The 13,680-nt window shown below is 26.5% G+C and overlaps 1 protein-coding gene across 1 annotated transcript; it reads right to left on the bottom strand.

Annotated features, from left to right (window-relative positions):
* Positions 1-750: 750 nt before the first annotated feature.
* LOC112684160 (AP-3 complex subunit beta-1) lies at positions 751-13,611 on the bottom strand. The gene is made up of 20 exons (XM_025555514.1): positions 13,310-13,611; positions 13,078-13,220; positions 12,730-12,805; positions 12,497-12,667; positions 8,674-8,834; positions 8,444-8,546; positions 8,145-8,291; positions 7,920-8,084; positions 7,277-7,429; positions 7,026-7,219; positions 4,455-4,528; positions 4,164-4,384; positions 3,768-4,026; positions 3,323-3,621; positions 3,090-3,258; positions 2,812-2,933; positions 2,465-2,659; positions 1,675-1,906; positions 1,257-1,386; positions 751-1,032 (listed from the first exon to the last, which is right to left on the bottom strand). The coding sequence occupies exons 1-20, from the start codon at positions 13,325-13,327 to the stop codon at positions 885-887; spliced, it is 3,180 nt and encodes a 1,059-aa protein (XP_025411299.1). The 5' UTR covers positions 13,328-13,611; the 3' UTR covers positions 751-884.
* Positions 13,612-13,680: the final 69 nt, after the last annotated feature.

The following is a 13,680-nucleotide window of genomic DNA, read 5'->3' as shown; positions in this document are numbered from 1 at the left end:
AATTAACGTGAATGTTAACAAAGTAAACAAAATAATTTTAAAATATATTTTTTAGCTAGACATGTTTCTTTTATATTCTACCCTATAGATTTTATTAAATAGATAATACTTATAATTAAATAACAATTATAAATAAAGATAAAAATAAAAGTAGTACTACAAAGAAATTAATTGAATGAATGGATTAATGTATGCTTAATTTTTTAAATTTTAAATATACTTGAATAACTGACTTACTTATACCGAGGCGATTCTTAGATTAATCCAGATTGGAGTAATGAATTTGTTAATATCTAGTATTGGCATTGGTGGCCACGTACAATATGTACGATAGTATCAATGAAATATACTTAGGATACACATATTTATGAACTATAAAATATATGCTTCAAACTTTTATAGAGTACAATAAGTATGATAATGGAAAATGTATAGATAATTCATCTAAATAATAATCTTTAATATTTTAAATTGTATATATTGAATAATGGACTTCTATAAATGATATAATTCATGAATATATTAAATTATTAAAATACAATATTATGAATTAATTTATAATTTTCTCATAACAAATTTTTAATTCTTATATAATATACATATTACATACACAAATATAAATTTTAATTTGTTTAAGCTTTTGTTTACATACCTACCAAATAAAGATTTTCAGTATTTATTTTATTAATATATCAATAAAAAAATGTTTATAACAAAAAATAATAAATAATTTATCTACCTAATGCACAATTTATTAATTTAAAGAATTATAATTTGAGAAAATACAAAAAATTAAAAACTTTGATAATTCTAATTCTTGATCATATAAAATCACAAATAACAAATTTGACTGAAATAATTTTAATAACCAAATAATTTGATATTCACTGGGACAAAAGCCCTTTGATTTCATTTAAAAACACTGAACCAACAACTATTTTCTCACAATTAACACATACCGTTGCTAAAGATTCTTGTTTGGTAATAGTAAGTAACACAAGACAATTAGATGACAATGTTTGACCACTGAACCTGAAACACAAACATAAATTATTATAATTTAAACTATCCACTGGAATGAAACATTATTTTAAGAATTCATAAAATAAGCAAGAAATATATTATATATTACTTTAATAAATCAGTATTATTATTATTAGCATTATTTGCGTTGAGGCAGTTATTATTTATTATTCTTTTTTATATTAACTTTAGACAACTCTATATGTATTTAATAAATAATAATAATAATGTACCTGAATATATTTTCTTTTTCGGTAATAACACGTGTAACATTAGCAATTTCAAATATGACTTTCGTTATATCTAGGTTAGCATTTTTCAAGGCGATATTGGCTGTGTGTTCATTCATCCCTTTTAGTTTAACTAAAAATAAAAGTTTTATTTTTATTTTTATTTTAATACTTGATAAAACGATATGAAATTATGGATTTGGACGGACATATATATATAGTGATCGCAATTTTTTTTTATGTTATCTAAATTAAAATTATTTAGATATTTTTAACAGTTAAAAAAAATCGTCTCTTGATGACTAAACGTTAATCATACGAATGAATGTTAAAAAAATAATTAATTCTACGGAAATATTAAACTACTTTAACAAACAAAAGATTTGTTTAGAAGAGTATAAATCAATACAATATTTTTTACCTTGTTCGTTCTCAAAATCTTCCTCGCTCATAGACAACGGTTGAACCAGTTCGCCGATTGGTACGCGTAGCGAGACTTCGCTTTTACGTTCCATTCCGGAAGAAACCCATGAGACTTCCAACGCAAGAGGCTGAATAGAATCTTTGAAGTCGACTCCTAGAGCTCCTAAAGTGACCGAACCCGGTAACAGTTGTGCAACAGGGGCCGAATTGTGAATACTCATATCCAAACTCTGCACAACATTACCACATGAAATACAATTTATATCAAATATAAAGAATGAAAAATCACGTGATCACAATCAGAAAATTATCTTTCGAAACAAATTCATTATGTCAAATCAACTTGATTTTATCTTCAATTTCAATTTCAAAGATGATAACTTTGACTTTATATACACTTTTATAACGTCACCAGCGTAATTCTATGACTCAAATTTCATATGAGCAATGGTATTAATAAGGGAAGGAGTAGGAGTCAGATAGGGGATAGGATACACATAGTTTGCAAAGAAAAATGTAAAGATATTTGATTTAAACAACTATCCACTGTGATCATAAATTATAACAGTTATCGAAGTTGATATGAATATATCTAAGGTCAATAAAAACACCAATATACCTATGTCACATATTGTACAACTATGATCGAATGTAGATAATATGTATGATCAATATGGCAAATCATATATATTTTATTTTATTTATTAATATTTTCACGCATTTTCTTCTTATAAATTGTATTAAAAAATATGTTATACATAAATATTATTCATGGAGTCGGTGATTACCTTTTGAGTCCAACGGATGTTGGAAAGTGTTTCTTTTTTATCGTGATTAGTCAGGCTTAACTCCACGCTGACCATCTTAGGTGAAACTACATGAGGACTTCTCGTAAAACGCGCTAATATGCTCAGTTCGTTGTGTCCTTTTATTTTGTTCAGTATTTCAGTTTTGGCCGACGGTACAAAACTGGGAGCGACAATCTATATAAACATATGATGATAGGATCTCGTTAGTCATACATTTATTATATTTAATATTATTATATATTTATATTTTTTATTATATTTATTTATTTATTTTTAACTGTTTTTATGTACTGCAAACAACAATTTCAAAATAATATCTAACGCACCTTTCTAGAATATTGTAAATTAACTGGTTTACTAGAAAACGACAACGGCGAAGATTGGTCATTAGTAGTTGGCGAAAGAATATCTCCATATGATGGCAACAATGATTGTCCGACCGGAGCAACTATAATTGAAATATTCATAAGAGGACATTTTTTTTTCTACTAATTTGAAAAACAATCAATTTAAATAAAGCTAAAGATACCATGCCGCGATCGTTATTTTGAAACTTATAACTGAATAAAGATGCTAAAAAATGGTGATAATTTCAAACACTTACAATCGTCAAGTTCTAACAGTAAGTCTACATTGCTTTTAGCCAGTTCTGATGTTTTTATTTCTTTTTTGTTCACGACAATAATTTCTTCGCTGCTATCACTCTCAACAGATTCGCTCTCAGAACTAGATTCCCCGTTGGAATCGACAAGACTTTCAAATTTTTCTTTTTGCTAAAAATATTTTAAAATTAAAAGTATTTGAGTTTTCTCTGGCTATTTCAAATAGTCGGCTTACATGTGAATCGATTTTTTCGTAGCTCGGATCCGACGAAGAGTCCGTAGAATCGTCATCGTTTGAATCATCGTCAGAATCGTCATTTGATTCATCCGAATCAGAATAAAATGTTTTCTTCTTGTTAGTTATCGTTTTCTCTGTTTTCTGTTTTGCGATCTTTTCTTCCGGTTCTTCCAAAACGGCTACACATCTTACGCCCGAGTCCGTTGGCGATTCAGGAAATTGAGGAAGATCTTGATATCCAATTGCACGACAGTTAATGTAATGAGATAACGAACCCATTTGATATTCTTCGCGATCTAAGAATTAGAAAAATCCAAAAACAGAGAAAATTAACATTGACAATCATTGTAAAAACTATAACTTATGAATTATGTTATTGTTACTAATTTCTATAAATACGTACATCAATGAATCATTTAAAAAAATACAATTAAGTAATTACCAACGAAATTAGACTGTAGTAACGGAGCTGGTTTTTCTGCCAAAAATATGTTCTTGGCGTTTTTGCCCAACACACTGTTTTTAAATTGCTCATTAGGAAATAATATGTTGTTCAAGAACCGCGAACGATCACGAATATCATAGTTTTGATCGTATTTAGCTTGTTTTAATACGTACTGGCACAATAGAGTTGTCTGTGCAGGATTGGTCAAAAACAACTTAACAGCAAGATTCATTATTTGCAATTTAACAATATCTTCCTACACGATAAATTTAAATTTAATATTAATATATTTAATTTATATTTTATACATCAATATATATACATACTATAGTCTATATACTTATAGTCAATATACTAAGTAATCTTTATTTACATTTACGAATTTTACTTTACCTCAGTGACATATGTTTTGGCGACTTTTCGGAGTACGTCGGGCGCTATAGTTGATACCAATTGCGAGTATTCTCCAAGCAACCACAATATAGATGCTCTAGCTTGAGGTACGGCTATGGAGTCCATAAGACGAGCCATGTGTCTTATTATATCGCAGTGGGCTTCAGGTTGATTTTGCAATAATTTCTTAATGACGACCACGCTTTCGGCTACTACCGCTTCTAAATTTAAAAATCCACCAATATTTCACATAATTAATTCAGCCAATTAGAAAAAAATATATTAAATTACCATCACGACTCGATAACATGGAAACCAACCCACTGAGACACGTTTCAGTGACTTCTTTAATGTTTGAAGCACATCTGAAAGTAAATGTATTCGTTGAAAAATTGTATAGGTACGCATTCAATAAGCATATACCAAAAACAACGTTCATATTTTATTTTCAATATTCAATTCAAAAAAATAAAGTAAATATATTTTTAAAATATAATTATGACTAAAATTTTTTTATCTTAACAGTAAAAAATTATAATATGTAAATCATTACTTTGTAAATACTTGTAAAAATATAGATAAGATGTTCAAGGGTAAGCATAAGAGCACAGCTATTAATAATTTAAAATTGAACTCAAATGTTCGGGTTTTCTAAATGAATAAATTCTAGAAATATGAAGTTTAAGAGAATGTAAATTGATTGCAGCTTAAATAGAGAATATTATAAATATATCTTATTATTAAGTATTAGGTCATTGGCCATTTAATCTTTATGACCAGATATAGCAACAAGAAAATATATTCTGCAAAAACTCAATAGGAACTCAATAAAATTGAATGCAAATTAAATAAATCAGTAATAATTTCACATTCAAATAGTGAAATTGAACGCGAGTTGTAAGATGAGTGTAGTATTTTCGGATCGGAAGTAATGCATCACGAAATGGAATCGGAAAAACGACCAATCGAGCGTATAAAGATCTAAAGAGTGTTTTCTTGTCGTTAATAGCCATCACAATGGTAAAACAATATACCTCCTAAATATATATATAGCGAGAAAAATATATGAACACTATCGTTCACCGTCACCGCTTTCAAGGTACCGAAAGAAATTATAGAATGAGTGACATACGCGGAAAAAATAAAATCAATTCCGCAAAAAAAGTAATAAAATCAACTGTAATAATTACTACTATACCACTTCAAAGACGGCTATAGTTTGTTAATTATTAATGAATATTTTTTAATTGTTTTAATTTTACCAAAACCATAGTGAGTCTTATTAAATTTTCAATGATTATCACCGTAAAAAACAAAATTTACGTTATCAATATGACTATAAAATATATAGATAATATAGAGTAGGTACGTGGGAAAATGTATCTTACGTAAAATCGTAGGTACTAAATATTTTATTTGGTGAAGAAAAATAAATTATACGTGAATTTTTGGTCACGTTTACTGTTTATTTTTATATGTAAAAGATATTGCAATTAAACTTGAGTAAATTAGGTTATTTGCAACTAAAATAAAATTAAAACATGATCTGGCTGTAAGTCACATGAGAATAACAAATAAAAACATGTCGTTGTAACATTACAACTGCAATAAATTAATAAGTAAAAAATTAAAAAATCCATACATTTTAATCATTTTAATATCTAGTATATTTTTATGCAATTTAACAAGTTTAACTTATTTTATCTATTTGTTATTTGTATAGATATTTTTATTTTGACGATCTTGAATTTTCCTTGACCTATTTATTTATTATTAATAATTTTAACCTTTCATAAATCAACTGGAAACAATGACATTGTCATCACTATTTTTCAATAAAATATTTTATTTCCGATTATAGTCTTGTATTAAATACGAAATTAATTTTATCATTAAATGGCGATTTTCTTGAATGCTTTATTTTGAGAGAAACGTGGAAACTTTAAGTAAAATAATAAATATAAAGAAACAAAGGATTAGTTACTCACTTTGGTGAAATTAATAAACTCTTATTACAATAAATATATAATTTAAATCATTGTATCCCAAAAATCTTCAGAACATTCTTTCACAAAAGTAGTCTACATTTTAATACAGATGAGGTTCCAATGTTTACAGTTTATAAAATGTTAATTCAAACTACAAGATAATTAAAAATAAATAATTTAAATGGTTGAAAAATGTTTTTCAAAAACTACTTTGTTATAAAACGAAAGTTTCCTTCAGCCTAAAATCTTAAATATATATTTAAAATATAACTAAACTATGTCAGATTTTCATTTTAAATGTAATAAAATATTAAATTTTTTTTTAGTCATGTAAAGAACATAATAATGTTTGATAATTATGTACAAATATGAGCATTAAAAAAGGTACCGCCGATAGTATTTTCTTTTCAAACTCACTAAGGACTCTACTAACACATTCATATAATTGCTCTTAAAATATTATAATAATGAAAACTATTTAAAATTATAAAATTACACTATTAGTTAGAGAGCTTAATACTTAATATCAAATCAATTTGAGTTTTCATTAATTATGATTTTAAATAAAATATATTTTTTTCTTAATTACAAAATAAGTAGGTCTACCAATTTCACAAAAAAATAAGACAAATATAATTACCATTAAATATCTACAACTGATTTTATCAGATCCTATGAATATTTTCTTAATTGTAATACTTATATCACATGATAAATAAACTATAATAATTAATGACAATTTAATATCAAGTATCTTTATAAGTATAACATTTATTTTAGATATTTTTTGAGTAAGTAGATGCCAATTACAGAAATACATTAAATAAATGTGTTATGTACTATATTTTGGTACTTGTAAAAATAAACAATTTACCTTCCAATAGCTTGAATAGCAGCAGCAACAAATTGTTTGTCTGTACTCGAAATATATGTTTGAACTTCACGAAGTATTGTTGAAATACTAGTTTCATTTGCCAAATTTGTCATAATATCAAGTTTTAACAATTTTATGTGTGTAGGGTCATTTGATCTGACAAAAAAACTTTTTAAATACGGTTCAAACATGCTCTGAAATATGTATAACAATAATAAAATAAAATTATAAGTCATGAGGTAATAACATACTTTCCGGGCTATTGAAATAGATGCAATAGAATTGAGTACAACTGATTGGACTTCTCTATGACTTCTAAGTAAACGAATAAGTGCTTTAGAAATTATATTGACTTCTGATTTTGGTGCCAAATGATGATATAATTGCGCTACACTCATCACAACCTAATAAGAAATCCACAATTATAACAAATAATCAGATTGATTTTCATACTTTTTACAATATAATACTTAAGTTCTTTTTAAATAAAAAACCAAAAGCTCTTTACTACAAGTAAAAGAGTTTAAAGTTACCAATAATGGTGACTAATGTCAGTTTGATTCCATAGGAATAAGGTTCACAACACTGGAATATACTTATTTTAATTATAGTAAAGAAATAATAATAATAATTACAAAAATTGTTTTAAAAGATTCATGGTTACTTTTTATAAATTGTACAGAAAATAAATTACTAAGTTTTTTTTTTTTTTTAAGAATATGCTACTTGGTTTTTTGACTATAACTTTTTATTTTGATTGATTTAAAATTAAAAGAATTAAGCTGTAAAAAAAAATATATATAATAGATGATTTTACCCAATAAATAACTAGGATAAAATTTAAAAAATATTGCTCAATGTTTTTTTTTAGTTAAATTTATAATAATAAATTACAGCAGCATTTCTGCTTTGAAATAAAGGCTTAGCATTTCTGAGCAAAAGGCGATGATCTTGATCCAATACAGTTGATTTATCATCTTCAGTACCAGCTTCTTCACAACTAGATAAGTCAGAATTATCAAAGTTTGCATTTTCAATTTTTGTACAATCATTGGAATCCTATAAATAATTAACAATAAATTTTTTTTTTGTTTAATTAATATTTATATTTTTTTTTACATTTTTATTGGGGTTGACAAATTGAGTACGGCCATATCTAGTCAACATGTTCACAATAATCACTTGTCCCCATTCATCTATATCAACCAACAGGTTACACAGTTTTCTGTAAATTTTGTGTATAAGATCAATCCTTTCAGGACAAACCTATACAAATATTTCTATTAAAATTGTAATTTCAAACTTAATTAATTATAAACAAATTAATCATATGCACATAGAATTTTAAAATTTTAGTATTAATATTTTAGAATGATTATTGTTTTTCATAAAATATATGTTAAAACATTATAAAGCACCTCTTCAAATGCCATAACAGTCGATCCAACTACAAGTGTAGATTTATCAGCTAATAACTTTTCTATTACTGTAATAAGCTCTTCTTTTTGATCAGGATCCAAACTAAAAAAATAAATATATTTACACACATACACACACACATATATATATAAAGTAATAGCTATAAAATAAAATCTATCGTTTATAATAAATAGTCCATAGTTTTAATAAATAAACTATAATTACTAACCTGTATAATTTGGGAATAGCATGCGCAGCAGTCTTACGAACATACGGAGACATGTCAGCAGCTGAATCTTTAATGGCCAACATAACTATTGGAACAATCATGACAACTCTTATACTAGACAAAACTCTTAAAGCAGATGCTCGTATTAATTGATTTGGATCCTAAAAAGACAAATACACTAATTTATACATAATATAATACACAAATAAATATTGATACTAATGAATAATTACTATTTGAATTTATATTCTTCTACTTATAAAAATTATTTTAAATTATACTATATAATCTAGAGTTATGACACAAATATTTGTATTAGCAAGACAAAAATATAAACAGCAAATTGTTTCCTATAGAGCAGCGGTTTCAACCTTTTTACGTGGTAATGTTTTTTTATGGACCAATTTTAGTCACATTGCCTTACAGTGAATTCCACAATAATTTGCAAAATTCAAACACTAGTTTTATTTTTACATGGACCATGGTGCTCCTTTAAATGGGTTCATATTTCCCAAAGGTGACTGAAGTGCACAACTTAAGGAACTGTTGTTTTAGGGTATAAAACCATAAAACTGTATACACCAACAAACCATAACTTTTTTACCTTTCTATACTATAGTTGAAGAATAATTAATTTTTCATCCTTATACGGTTAATTGTGTCTTACTTGACATACATTTTATTTGTTTGTCTATTCTTATTCTCACATTTAACTCCTTCCTAAATAATAATTTCTGGTCTATTCTTTTCCGATCTTAAACTTCCTTTTTAACTGTTTTACTTTGATAATTTCTTTAACCATTAATTGTATCCTTAGTCAATGGTGTACTAAAGGTGAGGGATAACTCTCCTCCGAAATTTTTGGGAAGAATTAGTTTCTTATGAGATATATATTTTTAGTCAACACAGAACTACCACGGTGGCACTGCTTGTGCTAGTATTTTTAATATGGTATGTTTACACTCGTATGCTTTTTCATTCGTTTGACGCATGAATCTTAACGCATTACGAGTTGAACAAAAAAAGCTTGCGATAGCGTATGCCCTTTCAAATTGAACACCTACATTTTCGTGACGCACGCTACAATACAATGTGTTCCGCGCTCGATGGGAATCCGTTTAACACGCTGTGCTTATTATATTGCATTTCACTACGGTAGCTAAATATAAAATCGTTATTAACAACTTAATTTTAGCTGGAACAGCCTCTCTAAAACGATTGTTTTGTTTTACTATTTCTGGTTCAATTACATTTAATATTGAGTAAAAATTTGTTTTGAATATTCGTGTAAAATATTTAAATAAAACATCTAATAGAATTACAAATCATCTATAATTCCAAAATTTAGAGTTTTTAAATAATTTTTGACCCACAAAGAACGCTTCTTCCTACGTTTTTTATTTGCATTTGCAATAGTTAAGTAGGCCGCACTAATACCAAGAAGTGCATGTGAATCTAACAAGTGTTTGTTAACAACCTGGAAGATGACTGATTTGTGACGTCGTAAGCGAGAATAGAAAAAAAGCATACATCTATTACATTCAATAAAGACATGTGTTAGATGAAGGTGAAAATGAATGTTGAAACACAAGTAGAATTCAAAATTGAAGTAGAAAGTGCATGAGTGTAAATATACCTATACAGAGGCATGTTTAACGTGAGGCAGATAGAGCATTTGCCCCCGGCGACAAAATTTGAAAATATTTCATAGGCGGCATTTGTATACTAATTTTTCAAAATTTTTTTTAGTTTTTTGTAATAAATCAATTTTTCCATCAGTTATTAAATTGGTATATTATAATATTTAATGTTAAAAGACTGAAGTATTAAATGAAAAATATTTTTAATTATAATAAATCTTATTTACTTATACCTATATGGCTATACATATATTTTATTCAAATGATTACAATATTAACATGCATTAATGTGTAAATATAGTCGAGACTAGACAGATGAGGATATTGCTGTACGCCTGTATAGTTGTAGTAAATACAAAATATGAATAATAATAATATGTATCAACCCTATTAACTATAAATAGTTTATAGTTCTCCTTAATATCATATATACATATCAATGATGAGGCGACAAAATATGTGTGCCTCCATCGGCATTACAACTTAACACGGCACTGTACCTATATATCACTCATCAAACTAAGTGATAAACAGAATTAGCATGCGTTATTTAATTTTTTTATTCATAAATAAATTAAAAATAAAAACAGATAAAAATGAATTATCTATTAAAGTTTACTATATGTCTTATTTGATTCAGGACCACTAAATTGTTTGTTTAAAAATTAAGACCTCCACCCTAAAATGCAGGTTTAAATATTATCTACATTATCCTCAGTGCTTCCTAACATAATTATTATTCATATACTCATATGTAGAGCGCGGATTTGTATGCACTTAAAAGTATCGAAATATGCCATATAATATGCAGTAAAAATCATGAAAATATACAAAAAATATGCAGTCAAAATTATGCAAGAATTTTTTATTTATTTGAAATTTATAATTCAATTTATAAAAATTAATTACTTAAATACTTAATACAAAAAAATTTAAGGAATTTTCTGAACTTAATTTATTATTAAAATAAATAATCATATGTATTTCAAGTTTATCTTCTGTGAAGTTGTGTCGTTTATCGGTTAACATATTTTTAAAGACTAAAAACGAACCCTCGAAGTCAACCGAAGTTATTGGGGCATATTTGAAGCAAGTGGTATGTCGATAATCGACTAACACAGCAAGAGTGATTAAGTTTACGTCGTAATCGATTATTTATTTTATAACTAAATATATATATATATATAAATTATTATTTAGTGACTATGAAATTTATTTTTAATTTTTCTACTTGACAAAATATTATTTAATACATTTTTTTTAAATTTTCATTTCAATATGCAATAAATTTTGAATTTTGCCAAAATATGCAAATATATTCAATAACCTCTAAATTTGCAGAAATATGCAAAAAAAAAATTTCACCATAAGCTTCAAATTATGATGATTCGTAGAGATAACTGACAAAAATCCAAAAATATTGAAAGGAAAAAAATATGCAATTGCATAGAAATCCGTGCTCTACACATATGTAACCTTCATTATATATTTTGATACTATTTTCATAATTAAAAAAAAATAGCATTAATTCATAAATGAAATCACAAATCCTCAAGCTATACAAATTTAGACACTCCTTAGATCAAACATTTCACTCAAAAATAAAATAATCATATACAAACAAATTATTTGGTCGCCTATGACTTATAGAATATACCTATGAGATGCTGCTAAAATATCAAACCTAAATATATTTCTATTTTTTCAATCAATTAATTTAAGGTATATAACAAAAGCTCCATGGTACGTCAGCAACCTTACTTTACACAAAGACCTCAACATCTGTACTATACCAACTCTTGTCCATATAAATATTATTTAAACATTTATGCATCAACTCACAGTCACCATAACCTATTAATATCAAACCTATCCTCTGCTAGCATTCCTAATACTTTCTCTTATTGTTTTAAACGCAACTAGTCTCAAGAATTATTCAGCTAGAAAAAAAAATAAATAAAAAAAATTTTTTAAGTAGTATATAAGATGCCTCCTTCATTCATGTCAAAAAGTCTAATTGTATGACTGTTTACAAATTGTTAATTTTTCTATTTTCTATTAAAAAAAAAAAAAAATCACATTAACACATGAACTATTACATATCCAGAAATCCAATAAAAATTTAAAAAATTTACTCATTTCTAAAAATTAAAATTCTTAAATATGATAATATTTCAGATTACTTTTAAGGCTCTTTGGAATGTAGATATGGATAAAAGTGCTAAATCTTGCTGCTGTTCAGCATACCGGACTAGATATACATATACTAGTTTTTTCACTTCTATATTTTTAGATACAACATTTTTCACAACAGCTGGAAAAAGTTCTGATGCATCTCTACCTTTGGCAATCATCTAAAAACATAATTATTTTTAAAATTTATAATGGTTTAATCATGTTTTAGTAGTTATCTTACGCCAATAATTCGTTTCATAGCTTCTAATTTTGGTCCATCTTTTGCAGAATCTAACATTTGTTTCAAATCATCATGCCTAGTCAAAAATATTTTTAATTAAATCCTTGATTTCTACATTAATTTGATTAATAAAGATTTAAAGTTCACTAATAATATTAAAATAAACTTGACAAAAATTAGACACAACATTTATGTAATTATAAATATATATTTTAAAAAAAACAATTAAAAATATCACTAAAATTTAGTTTAATATATTATACTTTGATGAAACTTTATTATTTAATATTACTTAAAAATTTAAAAAAAAGTTATCGGGTAGAACCCGAGTTCATAACAAAATTTTACTTTTTATAGTCTGATACAAAAAATGATGACAATCCTCCGGATGCTGGATCGCTTGTATAATCACCATCACCAGTAGTGGACGATGATGACAAACCATTCTTATCATACGCTACGTTTGTCCCACTTGACATGTTACTATAACTCTGTGGGGAAATTGAAAATATAAAAGTATAAATATAATGTATTGACAATTTTTAAGACGGTACTAAATTAATACGAATTATTTACTTACAGTTGCCGAAGAATTCATATTGGGTACAGTAGTCGATCGGAACTAATTAGCACAGAGCAGTTTATTCAATTTTACAAAAATCAATGGAAGGAGCTTATACGCATGAGGATTACATTCAAATACAAGATTTAATCGTACACATCAATAATAGGGGATATCTCTGTGTGAACAAGACTGAAGAGTATAGAGTAAAGCCTGAACAGGTGGATTGTTATTAAGTTGCTCATGTTATTATCACTATATGTTGCCAACGAATGACACAAATCAAACATTGATAAGAAAATCAGCCAATTCCCAACTGGCTCGATAGCATAGAACACGGTCTTAGAAGATAGTCTTCAAACAGGCGCGGATCCAGAAAATTTTGACAG

This window comes from Sipha flava, unplaced genomic scaffold (genome assembly GCF_003268045.1).
Source record: "Sipha flava isolate LNK unplaced genomic scaffold, YSA_version1 242_pilon_pilon, whole genome shotgun sequence".
NCBI classification, from domain to species: Eukaryota; Metazoa; Arthropoda; class Insecta; order Hemiptera; family Aphididae; genus Sipha; species Sipha flava.
The sequence above is the reverse complement of the archived record's forward strand: the minus strand, read 5'-3'. Positions and strand labels throughout refer to the sequence as shown.

Excerpts from the sequence above, each read along its gene's own strand:
- LOC112684160 (XM_025555514.1), bottom strand. Across the intron at positions 7,220-7,276 it reads CTATTTCAATAGCCCGGAAA|AGCATGTTTGAACCGTATTT; the intron begins GTATGTTATTAC and ends TACATATTTCAG. Across the intron at positions 3,259-3,322 it reads ACGAAAAAATCGATTCACAT|CAAAAAGAAAAATTTGAAAG; the intron begins GTAAGCCGACTA and ends AAATATTTTTAG.